Consider the following 17,525-nt stretch of genomic DNA (forward strand, 5'->3'; position numbering starts at 1 on the left):
CCAGTCAACAATGTGTTAAAAGACAGAGATTCTCCCATTATTAAAATAAAAAGACTCAGCAATATGGTGTCTAAAAGAGATACACTTCATAATAACAGCTAACATAACATTTATTTGCTCACTATGTTTTGAACCCTTTACTTGTTTTAATTTTTTCAATTCTCAGAAGAACACTATATGAGATAGGTTACTAGTATTGCTAGTTTACAAATGAGGGCACTCAAGCACAGAGGGATTTACATAGCTTAAGATAAAATAGCAACTAAGTGGTAAAGCCAGAGTTCAACACTCAGTTCAGTTCAGTCGCTCAGTTGTGTGTGACTCTTTGCGACCCCATGAACTGCAGCACACTAGGCCTCCTTGTCCATCACCACCTCCCGGAGTCCACCCAAACCCATGTCCATTGAGTCAGTGATGCCATCCAACCATCTCATCCTCTGTCCTCCCCTTCTCCTCCTGCCCTCAATCTTTCCCAGCATCAGGGTCTTTTCAAATGAGTCGGCTCTTTGCATCAGGTGGCCAAAGTATTGGAATTTCGGCTTCAACATCAGTCTTTCCAATGAATGGCCGATCTCCTTTAGAATGGAATGGTTGGATCTCCTTGCAGTCCAAGGGACTCTCAAGATTCTTCTCCAACACCACAGTTCAAAAGCATCAATTCTTTGGCGCTCAGCTTTCTTTATAGTTCAACTCTCACATTCACACATGACCACTGGAAAACCATAGCCTTGACTAGACAGATCTTTGTTGGCAAAGTAATGTCTCTGCTTTTGAATATGCTGTCTAGGTTGGTCATAACTTTCCTTCCAAGGAGTAAGCGTCTTTTAATTTCATGGCTGCAGTCACCATCTGCAGTGATTTTGGAGCCCAGAAAAATAAAGTCAGTCACTGTTTCCCCATCTATTTGCCATGATGGAGATCAGCCCTGGGATTTCTTTGGAAGGAATGATGCTAAAGCTGAAACTCCAGTACTTTGGCCACCTCATGCAAAGAGTTGACTCATTGGAAAAGACTCTGATGCTGGGAGGGATTGGGGGCAGGAGGAGAAGGGGACGACAGAGGATGAGATGGCTGGATGGCATCACTGACTCGATGGATGTGAGTCTGAGTGAACTCCCGGAGTTGTTGATGGACAGGGAGGCCTGGCGTGCTGCGATTCATGGGGTCGCAAAGAGTCGGACACGACTGAGCGACTGATCTGATCTGATTTGATCTGATCTGATGGGACTGGATGCCATGACCTTAGTTTTCTGAATGTTGAGCTTTAAGCCAACTTTTTCACTCTCCTCTTTCACTTTCATCAAGAGGCTCTTTAATTCCTCTTCACTTTCTGCCATAAGGGTAGTGTCATCTGCATATCTGAGGTGATTGATATTTCTCCCGGCAATCTTGATTCCAGTTTGTGCTTCTTCCAGCACAGCATTTCTCATGATGTACTCTGCATATAAGTTAAATAAGCAGGGTGACAATATACAGCCTTGACACACTCCTTTTTCTATTTGGAACCAGTCTGTTGTTCCATGTCCAGTTCTAACTGTTGCTTCCTGACGTGCATACAGGTTTCTCAAGAGGCAGGTCAGGTGGTCTGGTATTCCCATCTCTTTCAGAATTTTCCACAGTTGATTGTGATCCACACAAAGGCTTTGGCATAGTCAATACAGCAGAAATAGATATTTTTCTGGAACTCTCTTGCTTTTTCTATGATCCAGCGGATGTTGGCAATTTGATCTCTGGTTCCTCTGCCTTTTCTTAAACCAGCTTGAACATCTGGATGTTCACGGTTCATATATTGCTGAAGCCTGGCTTGGAGAATTTTAAGCACCAAGCAGTGTAAATTTGGACAGGATAGCATCCTTAGCCACTACATTATATAGAAAGATAGAGGATTTAGAGGGAAAAAAAGACAAGGCCATATAAAACAAAATAAATCCAGGTTAGCAATTTTAATATTAGTATAGAATTTAGGGCACAGAAGAGTCCATACTACTCAGAGAAAAATCTTTATATTCTTATCAGAAATGATGTGAAAGTAAATTTGATACGATTTCTAAGAGAAACAATTTTAATAATAGATACCAATGCACCAAGTATATATATTAACCTATTTATTCCTCATAAATCTATAAGAACAATTATTTTAACTCTATTTTGTTTTTATTTATTTTGTTGGAGTTTGATTGCTTTACAATGTTGTGTTCGTTTCTGCTGTGTACAAAGTGAATCATTTATATGTATACATATATCCTCTCCCTCTTTGTCTCTATTTCAAAGATACAGAAAACTGAACTGGAGAAGTTAAGCAGTGTGTTATTTAGCTAATAAGAGGTGGAGTCCGAACTTGAACCCTGGAAAGTTTGGCTTCAGAGCTTGAGTTTCAGATCATATGGCATTATAAATAGAAGGAAAAGGATGGACTGTTTGGTGTTGGGACTGAACCCAAGACTGTTCAGTACTGGGCATTGGGAGAATTTGCTTCCTATGTAGAAATGAATAATATTGGATCCCTTCTCATTCACACCACAAATATACATTAAAAATAAGCTTAAAGACCTATGCAAAAAACATAAATGTGTCAAGTTAACAGAAGGAAATGTAGGAGAGTATCTTTGTAATTGGGAAGTTCTTACTATCTCAAAGAACAAATCATAAAGGGAAAAGCTAATGGAATTTGACTGTCTCGGGGTCAATTATTTATGCTCAAGGAAGAGTACCACAGACAGAAGAAGAGGGAGCCAGATTAGAAGATATCTGCCATGTCTAGACTCAACAAAGAATCAATATCCAGAACACACAAATAATTCTTGTACGAAAGCAGAAAGAAATATAGGAAACACAATAAAAAACCTTCTTCAATTGGAGAAGGAAATAGCAACCCACTCTAGTATTTTTGCCTGGACATTTCCATGGACAGAGTAGCCTGGCGGGCTACTGTCCATGGGGTTGCAAAGAGTCGAACACGACTGAGTGACAAACACACAACCTTTTTCAATGTGTTACTTTTCTTCACAGCAAGTAGAATCACTGACTTTATGTCTAATATATAATAAATCATTACCATTCACAGACACACAGTAGTTATTGCCTTTTGAATATGCATGTGTGTATTTATTTTATTGAGTAACAGCTATAATGTGAAGGCAAGGAGCATTTTTTTTTCTTCTGTCATTCACTGCTCTGTTTATAGCACATATAAAGGTGTCTGGCACATAATGGGTTCTTTGAAAACATTCCTTGAATGAATGACAGAAAAAAAGGAAAAATGAATGCACTTCAAAAGCAGAAATCCAGAGAGGTAAATGGTTAAATAAAGAACTACTCAGTCTCCCTAGCAATCACAGAAACAAAAATTGAGACAAAGTGCTACTTTTCAAACATCAAATTGGCAAAGTTATAAAATAAGGAATGCCAAGTGTGGGTGTTAAGGTAGGGAAATAGCAGCCTATCTCCATGGACTGGGAGTACACGCTAGTTCAGCTGTTTTGGAGCAATGAGACAATTCTGACTCAACTGATATCAGAGCCAAGCATTCCCATTGCTGCTGCTGCTAACTCACTTCAGTCGTGTCCGACTCTGTGCGACCCCATAGACGGCAGCCCACCAGGCTGCCCCGTCCCTGGGATTCCCATTGCTAGGTATTAAGATATATCCTACTATGTTGGGTTCATACACTGGGTATTCATTTCAGCACTTTCCATGTTAGCAAAGATTTTGGGACAACCCATGTGGTGATCACTACGGGACTACATAAAATGGTGTATATACGTTAGAGCAATAGTTAGTAGTGGTGCAAAAAAATAAACTTGTTCTACATATGGTAAATGAAAGTCTTGGAAACATGTAGAAAAATAGAAAAGGTAAAAAATTTATGCTGGGATGTCATTATAAATAAGTGTCTATTCTTCGATTCAAATCACATATAACAATATTATATATTTTTCATAGTTACACAGATACACAAATAAGTATCACAGATAGATAGGAGCATACTAAATGAGAATGCTTATGTAAAGAGGAGTGAAAAGTGACTGGGAATGTAGGGCAAACACTAAAGTAATATATAAAGATCCAAGAAGAATTTCCTTCAGTTCAAGACTCTATGATGCTTCCAGCTTAGGGAGAAGGTGGGAAGGAATTCAGCCTGATTCCTTTGTTGCTCTTTCCTTTCAGCACCTTTCTGGCAGTTTTCCTTAAAATAGAGGGAAGGCCCTGAGGTGACAGAGCAGGATCCACGTTTGTGGTCCTGGGTTCTTTTATTTCTTCATGTTTTTAGCTGTGCTGTGCCTTCATTGCAGCGTGCGGTTTTTTCCTAGTTGCAGGGAGTATGGACTGCTCTCCAGTTGCAGAGCACGGGCTCAAGGGCGTGCAGGCTTCAGCAGTCGCCACACATGGGCTTAGTTGCTCTGTGGCGTGTGAAATCTTCCCAGGCCAGGCATTGGACCTGTGTCCCGTGCATTGGCAGGCAGATTCTTAACCAATGTACCACGAGGGAAGTCCCAGTCCTGGGTTCTTCATACATCTCTTGTCATTTACACTTCATTTTGAAACAGACTGACGTCAGGACATACCCGGTTTTTAAGGGGTTTGCTTGAATCCAAACACATGGAAAGATTGAATGGAGATGCCAGACTGTCACCACAGAATGTGGTGCAGCTGTCACCACAGAAAGAACACCAGTCATTTTTGAGGAATCGGGGAGGAAGGGAAACAAGCCAGGTGAGGAGAGATGGGCAACGTCTCAGCTTTCAAGAAAAGAAAGAGCCTATAAATTACAGACTAGGGAGTCGGGGGTGAATTCCATCAAAATTACGGGAAAATTTGTGTCAGAATCAACTCCCTCTACTGTTCATTTATGAGCCACAGACACCCCCTAAAGAGCTGGCTGACTATGGTCCCAGGGTCAAATCCAGGCAGCATCCTATTTTTGCTTAAACTCTTGAGAGAACATAGTCATACCCATTCATTTACATATTATTTAGAGTTCCTCCCAAGCTACAACGTCAGAGTTAAGTGGCTGAGACAGAGATTGCATGGCCAGCAAAGCCTAAAATACCATCTGGCTCTTTACAGAAACAGTTTGCCCACTTTTGCTCCATAAAATATTCCCTTCTGGAAAATGCTACCTGGAACCATCTTGTCTTTCATGCTTCAGTAAAAAGTCCGTTGTTGTACGTTCACGTCTTTCTTCTCGCACTGCTCTCTTGGCAACATGCCTTTTGTTTTGAAGTAGGATGCTGTTTCTCTTTTATCGTCACTCCATGCCCCACAGCTTCTAGACTGCCACGACCTACTTACTATTCTACCTGATCTTGGCTCCTGGAACCCTAGTCTGGCTCGAAACACCAAACCTTTAATTTGCCCTAAATGGGGCTCACTCACATGGCTTATTCAGTTCAGTTCAGTTCAGTTGCTCAGTCATGTCCGACTCTTTGCGACCCCATGAACTGCAGCATGCCAGGCCTCCCTGTCCATCACCAACTCCTGGGGTCCACTTATTACTTATTAAGAAGGTAATCACTAGAATCCATCAAGGGTTCAAGGACAACCAGTTAAATCAAACTAACTCTGCCCCACATGGTGCGATCACTAGTTTGACAGAACAGAGAAATGCCGTAGGTTCCATATATCATGTCCTTCGTAAACTGGAAAATGAAATCCTTTCATTCTCTCAAGGTAGAACTGAAGGAGGACTGCAAGTCATCTCTTTGGTGGATCTGTATTTGACTGAAGAACACATGAGAGTACTGATTTATTGACTGATGTAAAGCTTTAGGGAGGCCTTTAGTGGAAGGCCTCAGAGCTCTGTACTTCAAACTGCTCAACAGAAAAAATAATTTGAATATAGTTATGGAAGAGATACATTTATTCCTAGTAAACAAGATACAAAACAGAGAGACTGAAATGAGTAAGATATAACTTAGGAGGGATGGTGGCAGAAATCAAGATAGCAGTTATCCTTGGGAGGCTAATAAAATAAAGGTAGCACGAAAGGTCATCTGGGGTGTGGGTTATGTTTGGGTTATTGACACGGGAGTATGTTCACTTTGTAAAAATGCACTGAACTTTACACTTATGCTTGATGCACCTTCCAGGACAGTCTAACTCTGTTTTATCAGAATTATACAACCTGTGGTTCTGTGTGTTTATGTATGTAGGCTTCCCTGGTGGCTCAAATGGTAAAGCGTCTGCCTGCAATGTGGGAGACCAGGGTTTGATTCTTGGGTCAGGAAGATCCCCTGGAGAAGGAAATGGCAATTCACTCCTGGAATTGCCTGGAAAATCCTATGGATGGAGGAGCCTGATAGGCTACAGTCCATGGGGTCACAAAGAATTGGACATGACTGAGCGACTTCACTTTCACTTTATGTATGTATATTGGTGTTGGTGGTTTGAGTAAATTGAGTCACATCTAAAACTATAAAATGCTGTATTACAGTGGGATGCTACAGCATTTAGATTTCTCATAAATTTTTAGATATTTTACCACCTAACATGGACTTCTCTGATGCCGTACATTATAATTGGCTACCAGGTTGTAATATGGCCATGTAGTTCCTTTAACATTACTCAGTAGAGGTAGAAAAGCAAATGAGATGATAATATTATGATAATATTATGATATTAAAGCAAAATATATGCAGTTATAAAGTTATAAAATTTATTCAGTGTGTCCTCTTTTAGCCATGTATGAAAGAAATATTCTCTCAACATTTCCAACATTTATTCACATTTCCTTGGAAGCAAATATAGGGTTGACATTCATTAAGAATTTGTAAGTCTTCTCAAAGCCAGACATCTGCTTGGCATTCAACGTGTTCACCAACTTCTTTCTTTAAAGGGATGTCTGTTGAGCATTTAGTAGCTTCATTTGTGCTTTATGGCTACCCTTTAAGTAGAACATTTATTTAGAGAAATCCTTAAAGTTTAAGACAATCCCCAAAGATTCGAGAAGCAGATCTGTCTTGACCTTTTACTTAACACACTCAGGCAATGACAAAGAGTATCCAAGGTGTCCCTTTAGACCTCTTCTTGGAGGGCCCCTCGATCAGACTAAGGTGAAAGGTTTTGCCTGGAATGCCACTCCCGAGCGACGACACGCACTGAAGTCAAGTGTTTTTTTATGCACTATGGGGAAAATGGCCTAAAAGGGGGTTAAACTTTGATTAGAGATGTTGCAAGTAGGGAAAAATGCTTACTTCAATTTAACTTCTGCTTCTCAGAAGACATGAGTACATAAATTATGTAGGAGAACGGTGATTACTAGACAGTCTAAAAGCTTGGAGGCTCTAGGCCAATTTTCAACCAACTGTCACAGAACATAAGTTTCAAAATATGTTTAAACTAAACTGACAACTGCAGAAAAAATGTAAGATTCTTTGAAAGGCTGCCTTATGTGAACTGACGAGGATCTCAGAAACCACATGCCATTTAACACACAGCAATAACTCCACTGCAACGTTCCCACCCTCTTCTGGAGGGGATATTAAAAGAGGTTGACCAGATGCTTCCCTGAATTAGGCAGTTCCAAGCAGGAGACAGATTCTTCCTAGCAAAGAAGTGGCCAACAGAGGTAGGGTTCATCCAAAGTCTGACAGGGCGAGAAGTCACCTGGCTCAGTGGCTTTCACATTGGAAGGAGCTGATCCAGGAAGGGTGCATGTGTGCATGGGCTTCACACCTTTCTATGCCAGAGAAGCTCCAATCTTAACTGCTGCAGACATCTAGGCTCCCTGGAAGACTTCACTGCTATATGGCAACCTCTCCATTTTACAAGTTACAAAACCAGAGAGAGGTTCCATCAGGTATCCAAAGTGCCAGAGAGGTAAAGTTGGAACAAGTATTTCATGAATCCCCAACTATACAAGCTCTAAGACCTTAGGGCATAAAATATTGGTCACTGAGATGAGAAATTATTACCTGGTACAGTTAGTTTGCAGAATACCTCTTGCTTTTAGCTGTGTACACACATCTCCATGAGTCTTGGAGCAGGCTTTTCCCCTCTACCTGTCCAAGGAGTTCCAGGGAGCCTGTGAAATCTCTAACATGGCAAATTCAATTTTACATGTTTGCGCAAAATTGGTACAGACCTTTCCTTTGTTCTTCAAAAGTATCTGTGATCACACTGAATGGAAAAAAAAAAATCAATGTACTTCAAGAAGGGAACAGAAGGGAAGGACCACAAGAGGAGTAGTTTATAACCAGGAAAACTTACCTTAGCATAAGATGGACATTTGCTATTGAACTACTCAGGTTATATGGGTAAATTTACACAGAGATAAAAGCAAAAACTGCTTGTGGCATCTACGAAAATACAGTACTTGGAAGACTGAAAAAAACAGATTTTATTGTACTTCTTGGGTTTTCCATAATTGAAAAAATTATCTGATGTAGAACATGCAACTTCATTCTGTAAACCAAAACCAGGACTCCAAAGCCCTGAATAATTTGGGGGCCAGGGTATTATTCCTGTCTCTGAGTATTCCCTTTAGAAAATGATGGTAAGAGATGTAATGACAGCTGACAGAGAACAACTGTTTCTTTCAATTCAGCTGTAGACTCTTCAGGGAAAATGCTCATCTTTATAACTGTGTCAATTAGGCAAACACTAAAAACTGCCTCCTGTCCTTCATGCTGATAATGTCAGGGAAGAAAGTGGCTGATGTAATCCTGAAGATGGAACTAATGGCCAGAGCCTCATTATCCATTAAGGGAGGCTTTCCCCCTATTCCACTCTAGCAAAGAGAAGATGGCAGAGGAAGAGCAGATTCTGAATTATCTTCACCTGTGGAATGACAAGAACTAAACTGTAAAGTAGTTTAAGGGGAAAACCCAGAAAGCCATCATGAACGTAAATGAATTTGGGAAACAGTGGCCCACTGTATTTTGAAATAATATTCGGTATTTATGTGGAGGGTTTCTTATAATGGAGTGAAATAGAGAATTTCCTGAGGCAAGGAGATTACAATCATCTGAGAAACCAGGAGCCAGAATGCATGCATTCAATTTCAAAGAAGGATCTATAGAACCGCCCACTTACTACTTCTCCCAGCGAGGAATCATCATGGAAAGGATGCTTCAAGGTCAGAAAGCGAAATAACAAGAAGATGGTCTGTGCCCATAGTTTAAATGCCAAGAGGCACCAGGCCAAGAAGGTGCACAGACATAGATCGGGCAGTGGCACTGATGTATTGATAATTATGGGCTTAGACGAATTCCCAAAGCCAGACGGGAAGCTGAACCACAGTCCTTATGGGAAAAGACAGAATACGACGGTAATGAGAAGAAAAAAGCAGACCAAAGCGATTTTACTTTTAAAAAGTCCCCTAAAACTCTACATAAAACTCTTAGTGTCTGCATAGGGACCTTCACAGTCCTCCTACATGCTTAAAACAGGACGGAGGGAGGAAGGGGCCACACACACATCTTTATAAGTTCAGTGTCAGAGCTGAGCTGCACGGTCAATGCAGAGTGCGAGTCCCTCCCAGGGGGCCTGGGACCTGGAGGGGCCCTGAGGTCCCTGAGACTTGTGGGCTTTCAGAACAAGGATCTCAGGAGGGAATTTCACAAGCACGGAACATATTTTTTTTTTCTCCCTTGATTCTGCTTTCTAGTTTTTCTCTCCCTCTGCTATTGTTTAATTTTGTGGTTCGACTTTTTGAAGAATGGTGGGAGGTGCCGAGTTAAGCAATACTCTAGGAATGAGGCTCAGCTGCGATGAAACTGGCCTCCCACATCTTTCAAACCGATTGTGAGTCTGTTTAAAACAAGAGGCAGACACAAACACGGAGGAGAGCAGGCAGGATGTCTTATGCATCCTTGTGTGTGCAGCATCCTCGCCCAGCACACAGCAGGCACAGAATGAATGCCGGCTCAAGGGGACTGGTCCTGTTATCTGAACAGCTTTGAGTTCTGTTTCTGAACAGGAGCCAACAGCCACATCACTTAATGTGTTTTTGAGCAATCTTTTGTTGATCCTTGTGATCCGGTTAATGAAAGTGATTAAATAACCAAGTCTGGAACAAAATTATCCTGATGGGAGAGTGTCAGAGTTGAACATTACTGAGACTTGGTCAAGAGATTGGCAAGGAACCAAGAAAGTCCCTGGAAAAGCAGATTTAAGAAATCATGAGTATCCTCATGCTTTTAAAATGAGACAGGCAAGATAAAATAATTTCTATATTTTTTCTTCATGGTTAAGCTGAATCTGCTTCCCTGGTGGCTCAGAGGTTAAAGCGTCTGCCTGCAATGCAGGTGACCTGGGTTAGATCCCTGGGTCGGGAAGATCCCCTGGAGAAGAAAATGGCAACCCACTCCAATATTCTTGCCTGGAGAATCCCATGGACGGAGGAGCCTGGTGGGCTACAGTTCACGGGGTTGCAAAGAGTCGGACACGACTGAGCAACTTCACTCACCCAAGCTGAATCTGATTATTACTAATATTAAATATCTAATACAATATTGCCTAAAAGCTTTAGAGTAATAAATAGTATTTATTAATACATGCCATAGACAAGAAAAATTAAATGACTGATATAATTAGATTCCTAGGAATAATAAAGGCTTCCCAGGTGGCTAAATGGTAAAGAATCTGCCTGTCAATGCAGGAGACTAGGGAGACTCGGGTTTGATCCCTTGGCTGGGAAGAACCCCTGGAGGAGGAAATGGCAACTTGCTCCAGTATTCTTGCCTGGAAAATTCCATGGACAGAGGAGCCTGGTGGGCCATGGGGTCGCAGAGTTGGACATGACTGAGCAACTGAGCATAACAACAGGAATAATAAGCAACTCTTAATGCTCTGAGTATAATTTTATAGGCTGAAATGATACTTACCAGGGAAATGTATTAAGTATGAGTTAAACTATATTTCACAAAAAAAAAAATACCCACTGAAATTTAGGAAATATCCATAAGGCATGGCTTGTAAGTTTGGTGACAATATCATATATAGGATATTTAAATAAAGAAACAAGTAAAGCCTGGACCAAAAAGAAAAGTTTAAAAGCAGAAGATTCTTTTATTAATAAATATATTTTAAAAGAAAAAGAAAGGCCAATAGTACAGTTTTCAAGATAATGTTAAAAGCACAGATTCTGAGAAATTCTTTAGAAGTCTTGCAAACATTTCACCTTCCATTAAAAGAAAGCAATTTGAGAAACTGCTACCCCAGACCTAGTCTGACCAGCTGGTTAAACTCAGCAAGTGGGTCGCAAAGAGGAAAATCTTTGCGTTTCACGGTAACCAGAAGGGAAGAGACTGCACGTGGGCATAGATTTACTTTACACTTTTCAAAGACATGAGAGAGGTTCTTTGCCAAGGAGTTCAGGAAGCACTGGAGCTGAACAGTTCACAGAAGCACAATTCTATGGGGTAGGCCTTGATAACTCAAAACAGACTTTAACTTAGGATATACGCAATATTACAAATTAGAGGGCAGAAGATTGTACGGTCAATAAATAGCCTTCAGAAAAATGCTTGGCTATTTGGAAAATGATTCAGTTAGTGCCTCCCACCATGATTTCCCCACAAATAAGTCTAACTTACAGAATCAAAGATATAAGTGTAGAAAATAGAAACTTTAGAGAGACAACCCCAGACAGAAATGCAGATAAATAGTCAAACATAGAATGGCAAGAAACCTGCTGATTCAAATTATGAACAATTATCATCAATGATGGGCTTCCAATCAGGACTCACTTTCAAAATAGCACCTTAGCTAAATCCATTCTCTCACAGCTCCATGTCAAAGTCAATGAACGAGCCTCACCATTTCTGGTCAATGAGGGATTTCTGCCAGACAATCCTGAGAATAGACCTGTCCATTGGCTTGGTCACAATGTTCTCAAAGCTATCCCAGTTTGTGAACCCTGAGACCTGAATGAATGAATTAACAAATAACTGACATCTACAAGTTCGAGATAAAATAACTTCAAGGAATGTTAAAAATCAAGAGCTCAGGATCTAGCTGCTCTTTGCTGAAATCTGACAAATCCCAGAGAACTTACCTGCAGCAAATAACAGCTTTGCACGACAAAGCTAAGTCCAGGAAATACTGCCTCACTCCAAAAGTTAAGGCATATTTGAGGGTTTTCCCATCAATTATAAGAGCAAAGTCATTCTCCTTCCGAAGAGCATCACCCAGAGTAGTGCAGTGACGACTGAGAGTTTCCCGTGTTCCCTGTAAAATTAAACAAGATACCTGTGGCGGATTCATTTTGATATTTGGCAAAACTAATACAATTATGTAAAGTTTAAAAATAAAATAAAATTGGAAGAAAAAAAAAGAAAAAGAAAAAAAAAAAAAAGAAATGCCCTCAACACTTACTCCCATTTGTTCTTTCAAGACGTCTTAAGGTTGTTCAGCAACTACACTTAGTTATTTTTAGTGCTTTTTATGTTTCAAATTGCTTTTACATATCTCCATTCTCACAAAAGCCCCATCAGAGAATATTGGACAAACATTATCAGAAAAAGTAAGTGACTTTTTCTTTTTCTGATGGAACAGTAAGTCATACCCTGTTCCTCCCAGGGTTGGGATCAGATTATACGTCATCCATTCCCCTGCCATCTTTGCTCATTATTCCAACCACATAATCAAAATCTTGTGAAAATATTTTCAGTACAGTATCTTCTTAAATCACAACAACACTGAACTAGTTAAAAGTGCTTAGCTATGAATCAAGGACCGATGCTGTAGCTGAAGTGCCAATACTTTGGCCACTTGATGCCTACTCATTAGAAAAGACTCTGATGCTGGGAAAGATTGAAGGCAGGAGGAGAAGTGGATGACAGCAGATGAGATGGTTGGATGGCATCACCGACTCAATGGACATGAGTTTGAGCAAGCTCTGGGAGCTGGAGATGGACAGGGAAGCTTGGTGTGCTGCAGTCCATAGGGTCGCAAAGAGTCAGACGTGACTGAGCGACTGAACAACAATAAATGAATCAAGAGGAAAAGTTGGAGAATATAATTTAAATAATTAATGGGTTTTCTTTTAGAGGTATTCAATGCTATTGAAATTAATTCCCAGTAACTCAGAAGAGGAAGGGCAGTATCTATAATGTCTTGCCACTTCATGAATTGGCATCTGTAATTTCAATTATGATTTTATGATGCTGTATTTCAGTTGGGGAGGGTGACATGTGGCCCTAGTAATCTTGGCAGATCCAATAAAAGAACCCATTCCATCAGTGAAGAGTTCACTTTCAGGCAAAATAAGAACCTTTAGTGTCAAGGAAGGCTTTGTTCACCTCAACCGTACAGAGGGGTTGTATCTCTCTCCCTCTGTTAAGAATTACTGCTTTCCCAGCTCTTCAAAGGCAAAAAGTTTTAAAATACTTCGTATTTCTTTCCAAATCCTGTACTCTTCCTATAACCTAATAGGGACAGCTTATTTCAATAGAGCCCTAAATATGATTATTATTATTTTTAAACAATTATTTATTTATTTGTTTATTGCCCTGTCGCATGTGGATCTTAATTCCCTGATTAGGGTTCAAACCCACGTCCCATGCATTGGAAGCGTGGAGTCTTAACCACTGGATCACCAGGGCAGTCCCAAGCCCTGACAATACGAAGAAACAGGACACACGCTCTGCACAAGGAGGTGTAAGAAAAAACTGCCTTCCTATTAGAGTTTTGTTCTGAGTGCTATGGTAACGGAGTCTGTAGTTATTTATATAATAAATTTAACAAATCCATATTTATAGAATAAAATATACCTATAGTAAAAACAATACTTATAGAATAATTTTTGTTATACTCATGGGAGATATAATTATTGTTCCAATTTAAGACTGTGGTACAGTTATCTGAGTTATCTTCACAAAGAGGGAAGCAAAGGCAGAGGTAATTAAAATTTTATGTTGCGGATTTTTGAAGGTGGTTTTGCATTCGTATTTCAAATGTGGTTCACACTCTGCTCTGGAATTTCAGAATCTGTTTATCAAAATAATAGAACTGTGCTGTACTATAAAGTAAGACTGCCCAATCCTCCCAACACTGGGACTTTGTTTAACACTTCCCCTGTTCCTTGTTATACACAGTGACATGAAGGACCACCAGATAGCAGCATTCTTTGCAAAATTCTCTGTTCACACTTGACATCAGAGGGGAAAGAGCTGTTTTAATTTACAGACCTCACCCTCCTATTTCCTGCTGGAAATTTTTGGCCCAAGAGAATTTAAGAAAATTGAGGCAAAAAAAAAAAGAAAAAAAGTCAGTAAAATTATGCAAGCAAAATTTACCAATGACTATCCATAGTTGATTACTCTTACTCTGGATTGTCTTAGAAGCAAACTCCCATAGAAATGAACAACCAAGCACATTAATGCACTGATAAAAAATGAAAAGAAGACAATATTTAGCATGTACCACACACCAGTCATGATTCCAAGGGCACACACATAGACACGACACTTCAGTTAACACTTATTACACACCTATGCAGCAGGTACAACTACTGCCCCATTCTGCAGACGGTAAGCGTGACACTTCAAAGTTCCTTGCCCCCAAACACACGGCTACTAAATGGTGAAACCCAACTGAGAGTTAAATTTCTGTGCCAGCTTGTCTTTCTCTACATTATCCCTCAAAAACAAAACCAACAGTACCAGGCCTAGCGAATTATAAATGGAATCCCCAGACCGTTCCCTCTGTTGTCTCCCCCGAGCCCTCATCATCTGTCTCTCATCTTGTCTTTACCGCCAACAGAGACTTCTCTTCACAAAACAAGCTTGAAACACAAATCATGCCTCTTTCTGCTCTCAAATTTTTCAATAGCTTGCTACTACTTACATGATAAAGTCCAAAACCTAAGCCCAACTAACTTTCGTTGGCTTTCCTCTTTACAATCTTGACTCCTTTATCCCCTCTCTGGACCACTCTTTTCTCCTGAGCATATCCCACTGTCTCTTAAACCAAGCTTACCTTCTCAAACCCTCCCAGATGCACTCCATGCTACTAAGTCTGTCTACGCTACCAAGACCTCCAGATCCTTGAGGAGCAGACAATGTCTAATCTCGTTCCCAGCCACAAACACAGCTCCCGCAACTACAGATGCTCAGGAAAAGTCATGTTTATGGAATGAGAGCACTGATAAATTCTGATTTCACCCTACTTGCAGCAGTCCATTTCCCCTCTATTATCACTTCTGGTTTGAGAGAAAGAGAGAGAGACTGACAGAAAGAGGTGTCAGACTTCTCTTTCATGCTCTTTAATTTTCTAAAGAATAATCCCTATTACTTCAACCATCTTTCAAACCAAGGCACTGCCCACTAAAATGCAGGTGTGTGTATTTGTGAATCTATTTGTCTGCCTGCCTATCTTCCTACTTATCCATCCATCCATACGCCACTCTGTGTGTGTTTTTTTAAGCTTTTGCCCATGTCCCTCCTGATCTGAAAAGGCAAATGAAGCCTGAGATGCACCTAAAGAGGGCTTCCAATTTCCTTACAGACTAGCTGCAAAGTGAGACTGGAAGGCAAGTGAACTCCTGAGTTGTGCAAGCTCCCTCATGAACCAGCCTGAGGGCCACAGTCCTGGGCGCCCAAACTTCCCTCCTTCCAGGGTGTTCTCTAACACCATAAGATGTGTTGAGAACTTATTTGTGGTGTCAGGACCCCTGGGTTTGCTGGGTGATTATCGCAGATCTTCAGCGAAATCAAAAGGTGTCAGGAGATGTGCTAGAGGTCACAATTCAGAAGGTGAGTCAACATCTTCACACAGTGAATTCTTTAGTCAGCCCACCTCGGGTGCAAGGTAACAACCACAGAAAAGCTGCAAACATTTTCTTATTTTAGTTTACAGTTTCCTTTTGTAAGCAGATCTGTCGTCGGCTGTGTGCTGCCAGTTACACGTTGCATTTGACCCTTATTTATACTGCCGGGAGTATTTTAAAATTCCTTTATTTATGAAAGTTTATTGCTTCTCCCTTAAGCCTAGGAGCCATACTTTATGGCCATATTGCATTGGAGCTTATCTCCTGTAGCTAGAAATAAATTTATTACTACATTAGCTGTTGCTTTGTTTTCTTTTTGGCTACTGAAGGGGGAAATGTTTAAACATTTAAACTTAGTGACATGTGAAAGTGAAAATATATAAATGAAAAGCTAACTCAGAAAAAGGATAAAAGACCACAGAGTACAACAAAATAAGAGCTCTGTCTCCCTTATGCTACAAAGTCTTATTTGTGGGTGGAAAGAAAAGGAGCATCTGTTGCTATAATCAGGGAGAGTCAGAAGCACAGGCAGTTTGGAGAGACAGGCAGGGGTCCAGGCGTTTCACCAGATGGGGATCCAGGTATGGGAGGGAGCTGCAGAGAAGGTGGGATCTGCCTGCACCTCCTGCAGACTGCATCCCACGTGGACATGCATTTGAGCACTCAGCTATCTGCTCCCTGCTCACGGCCTGCCCCCAGCCAACTGCTCATCAAGAGCCCTTAGGCGCTCCCTCCATGCCTTCCTACTTTGCCAAGTCACAATCCAGTCCCCCACCCACACTTCTCTACTCTTAGTTCCGACCCCACAGAAAGAAAGAAAATCACCTCCCCCAGAGGGCAGGCTCTAGCCAGCTCTCCTCTTTTCTATGGGTGCTCATTGCTATGGATCGCTCCTTTCCCCCAGGTCTAGCCAATTCCACTCTTTCCTGAGGCTACCCCAGACTCCAAATTTACCCCCTGATACTACAGCTAAAAGCATTTAGTTAAGAAAGAATTCTCTTAACTTTCCTCTCTCAACTTGAAACACTTCTCTTTCCCTAATCCTTGCTGACTCCTGAGCCAGGTAGTCGGGTGGTGGGGGAGACTGACTTTGCTCCTCTCTGTTCCTCCCTTTTCTCCCTTGTATCTTTATTCTCCCGACTGTCATGCTCTAAGACTACATACTGAGAACAATGAACAAATAAACAAACTGAGACAAGTCCCTCTGACTCTGTTCTTTGAGTCCTCCAGGTGAGATGAATACCTCCACCTTTCAGACTCTCTAAATACTTGTTTATACTTACATAATGCAGCATGATGTATAATTGCTTATCTGTCTATATCTCTAGGTCTCTTTGGGACTGAGGCCCTTGATAAAGAGATGAAATACAATTAATATGAGCTTGGTGGAAAAGGAATAACCAAATTATTAATGACTGGAGACTCTCATGTGGGAAGTTACAATCCTTTGTTGTGTGATTATTCTGAGGATTGTTTTTTGCTGCCCGTAAAACTCCCGTGTAATCTTGGCTACTCTTAATTAGGGCAGTAAATAAAATGTTAGTGTGTTTATTTTATGACAGAGGAAATGGAGAACAAAGTGATGGTTATGATCGAGCATCTCCTTCTATCTTATATAACATAAATTATTTAATGAATATAATGGAATCAGCACCTAGACTAGCTACTTAGTGATCAAGCCGGGTTATATAACAGTGGATTGATGAGAAGAAAACAACTTGTATTTGGTTTATAAGAAACATACTGGAAAAAGAAAAAAAAGAAAAGAATGATGCTTGGCAGATAATTAGATTAAGCAGAATTTTTCACAAAA

The 17,525-nt window shown here is 40.6% G+C and overlaps 1 protein-coding gene across 9 annotated transcripts in view; it reads right to left on the bottom strand.

Moving 5' to 3' along the window:
* ATP8A1 (ATPase phospholipid transporting 8A1) overlaps positions 1-17,525 on the bottom strand; it is a 236,394-nt gene that overhangs the window by 66,615 nt on the left and 152,254 nt on the right. For all 9 annotated transcript variants that reach the window (XM_061420038.1, XM_061420035.1, XM_061420032.1 and 6 more), the window contains one exon: positions 11,999-12,171. In XM_061420038.1, the coding sequence (XP_061276022.1) occupies positions 11,999-12,171 (173 nt within the window). The remainder of the gene's footprint in view (positions 1-11,998; positions 12,172-17,525) is intronic.

The sequence above is a fragment of the Bos javanicus genome, chromosome 6 (assembly GCF_032452875.1).
Source record: "Bos javanicus breed banteng chromosome 6, ARS-OSU_banteng_1.0, whole genome shotgun sequence".
NCBI lineage: Eukaryota > Metazoa > Chordata > Mammalia > Artiodactyla > Bovidae > Bos > Bos javanicus.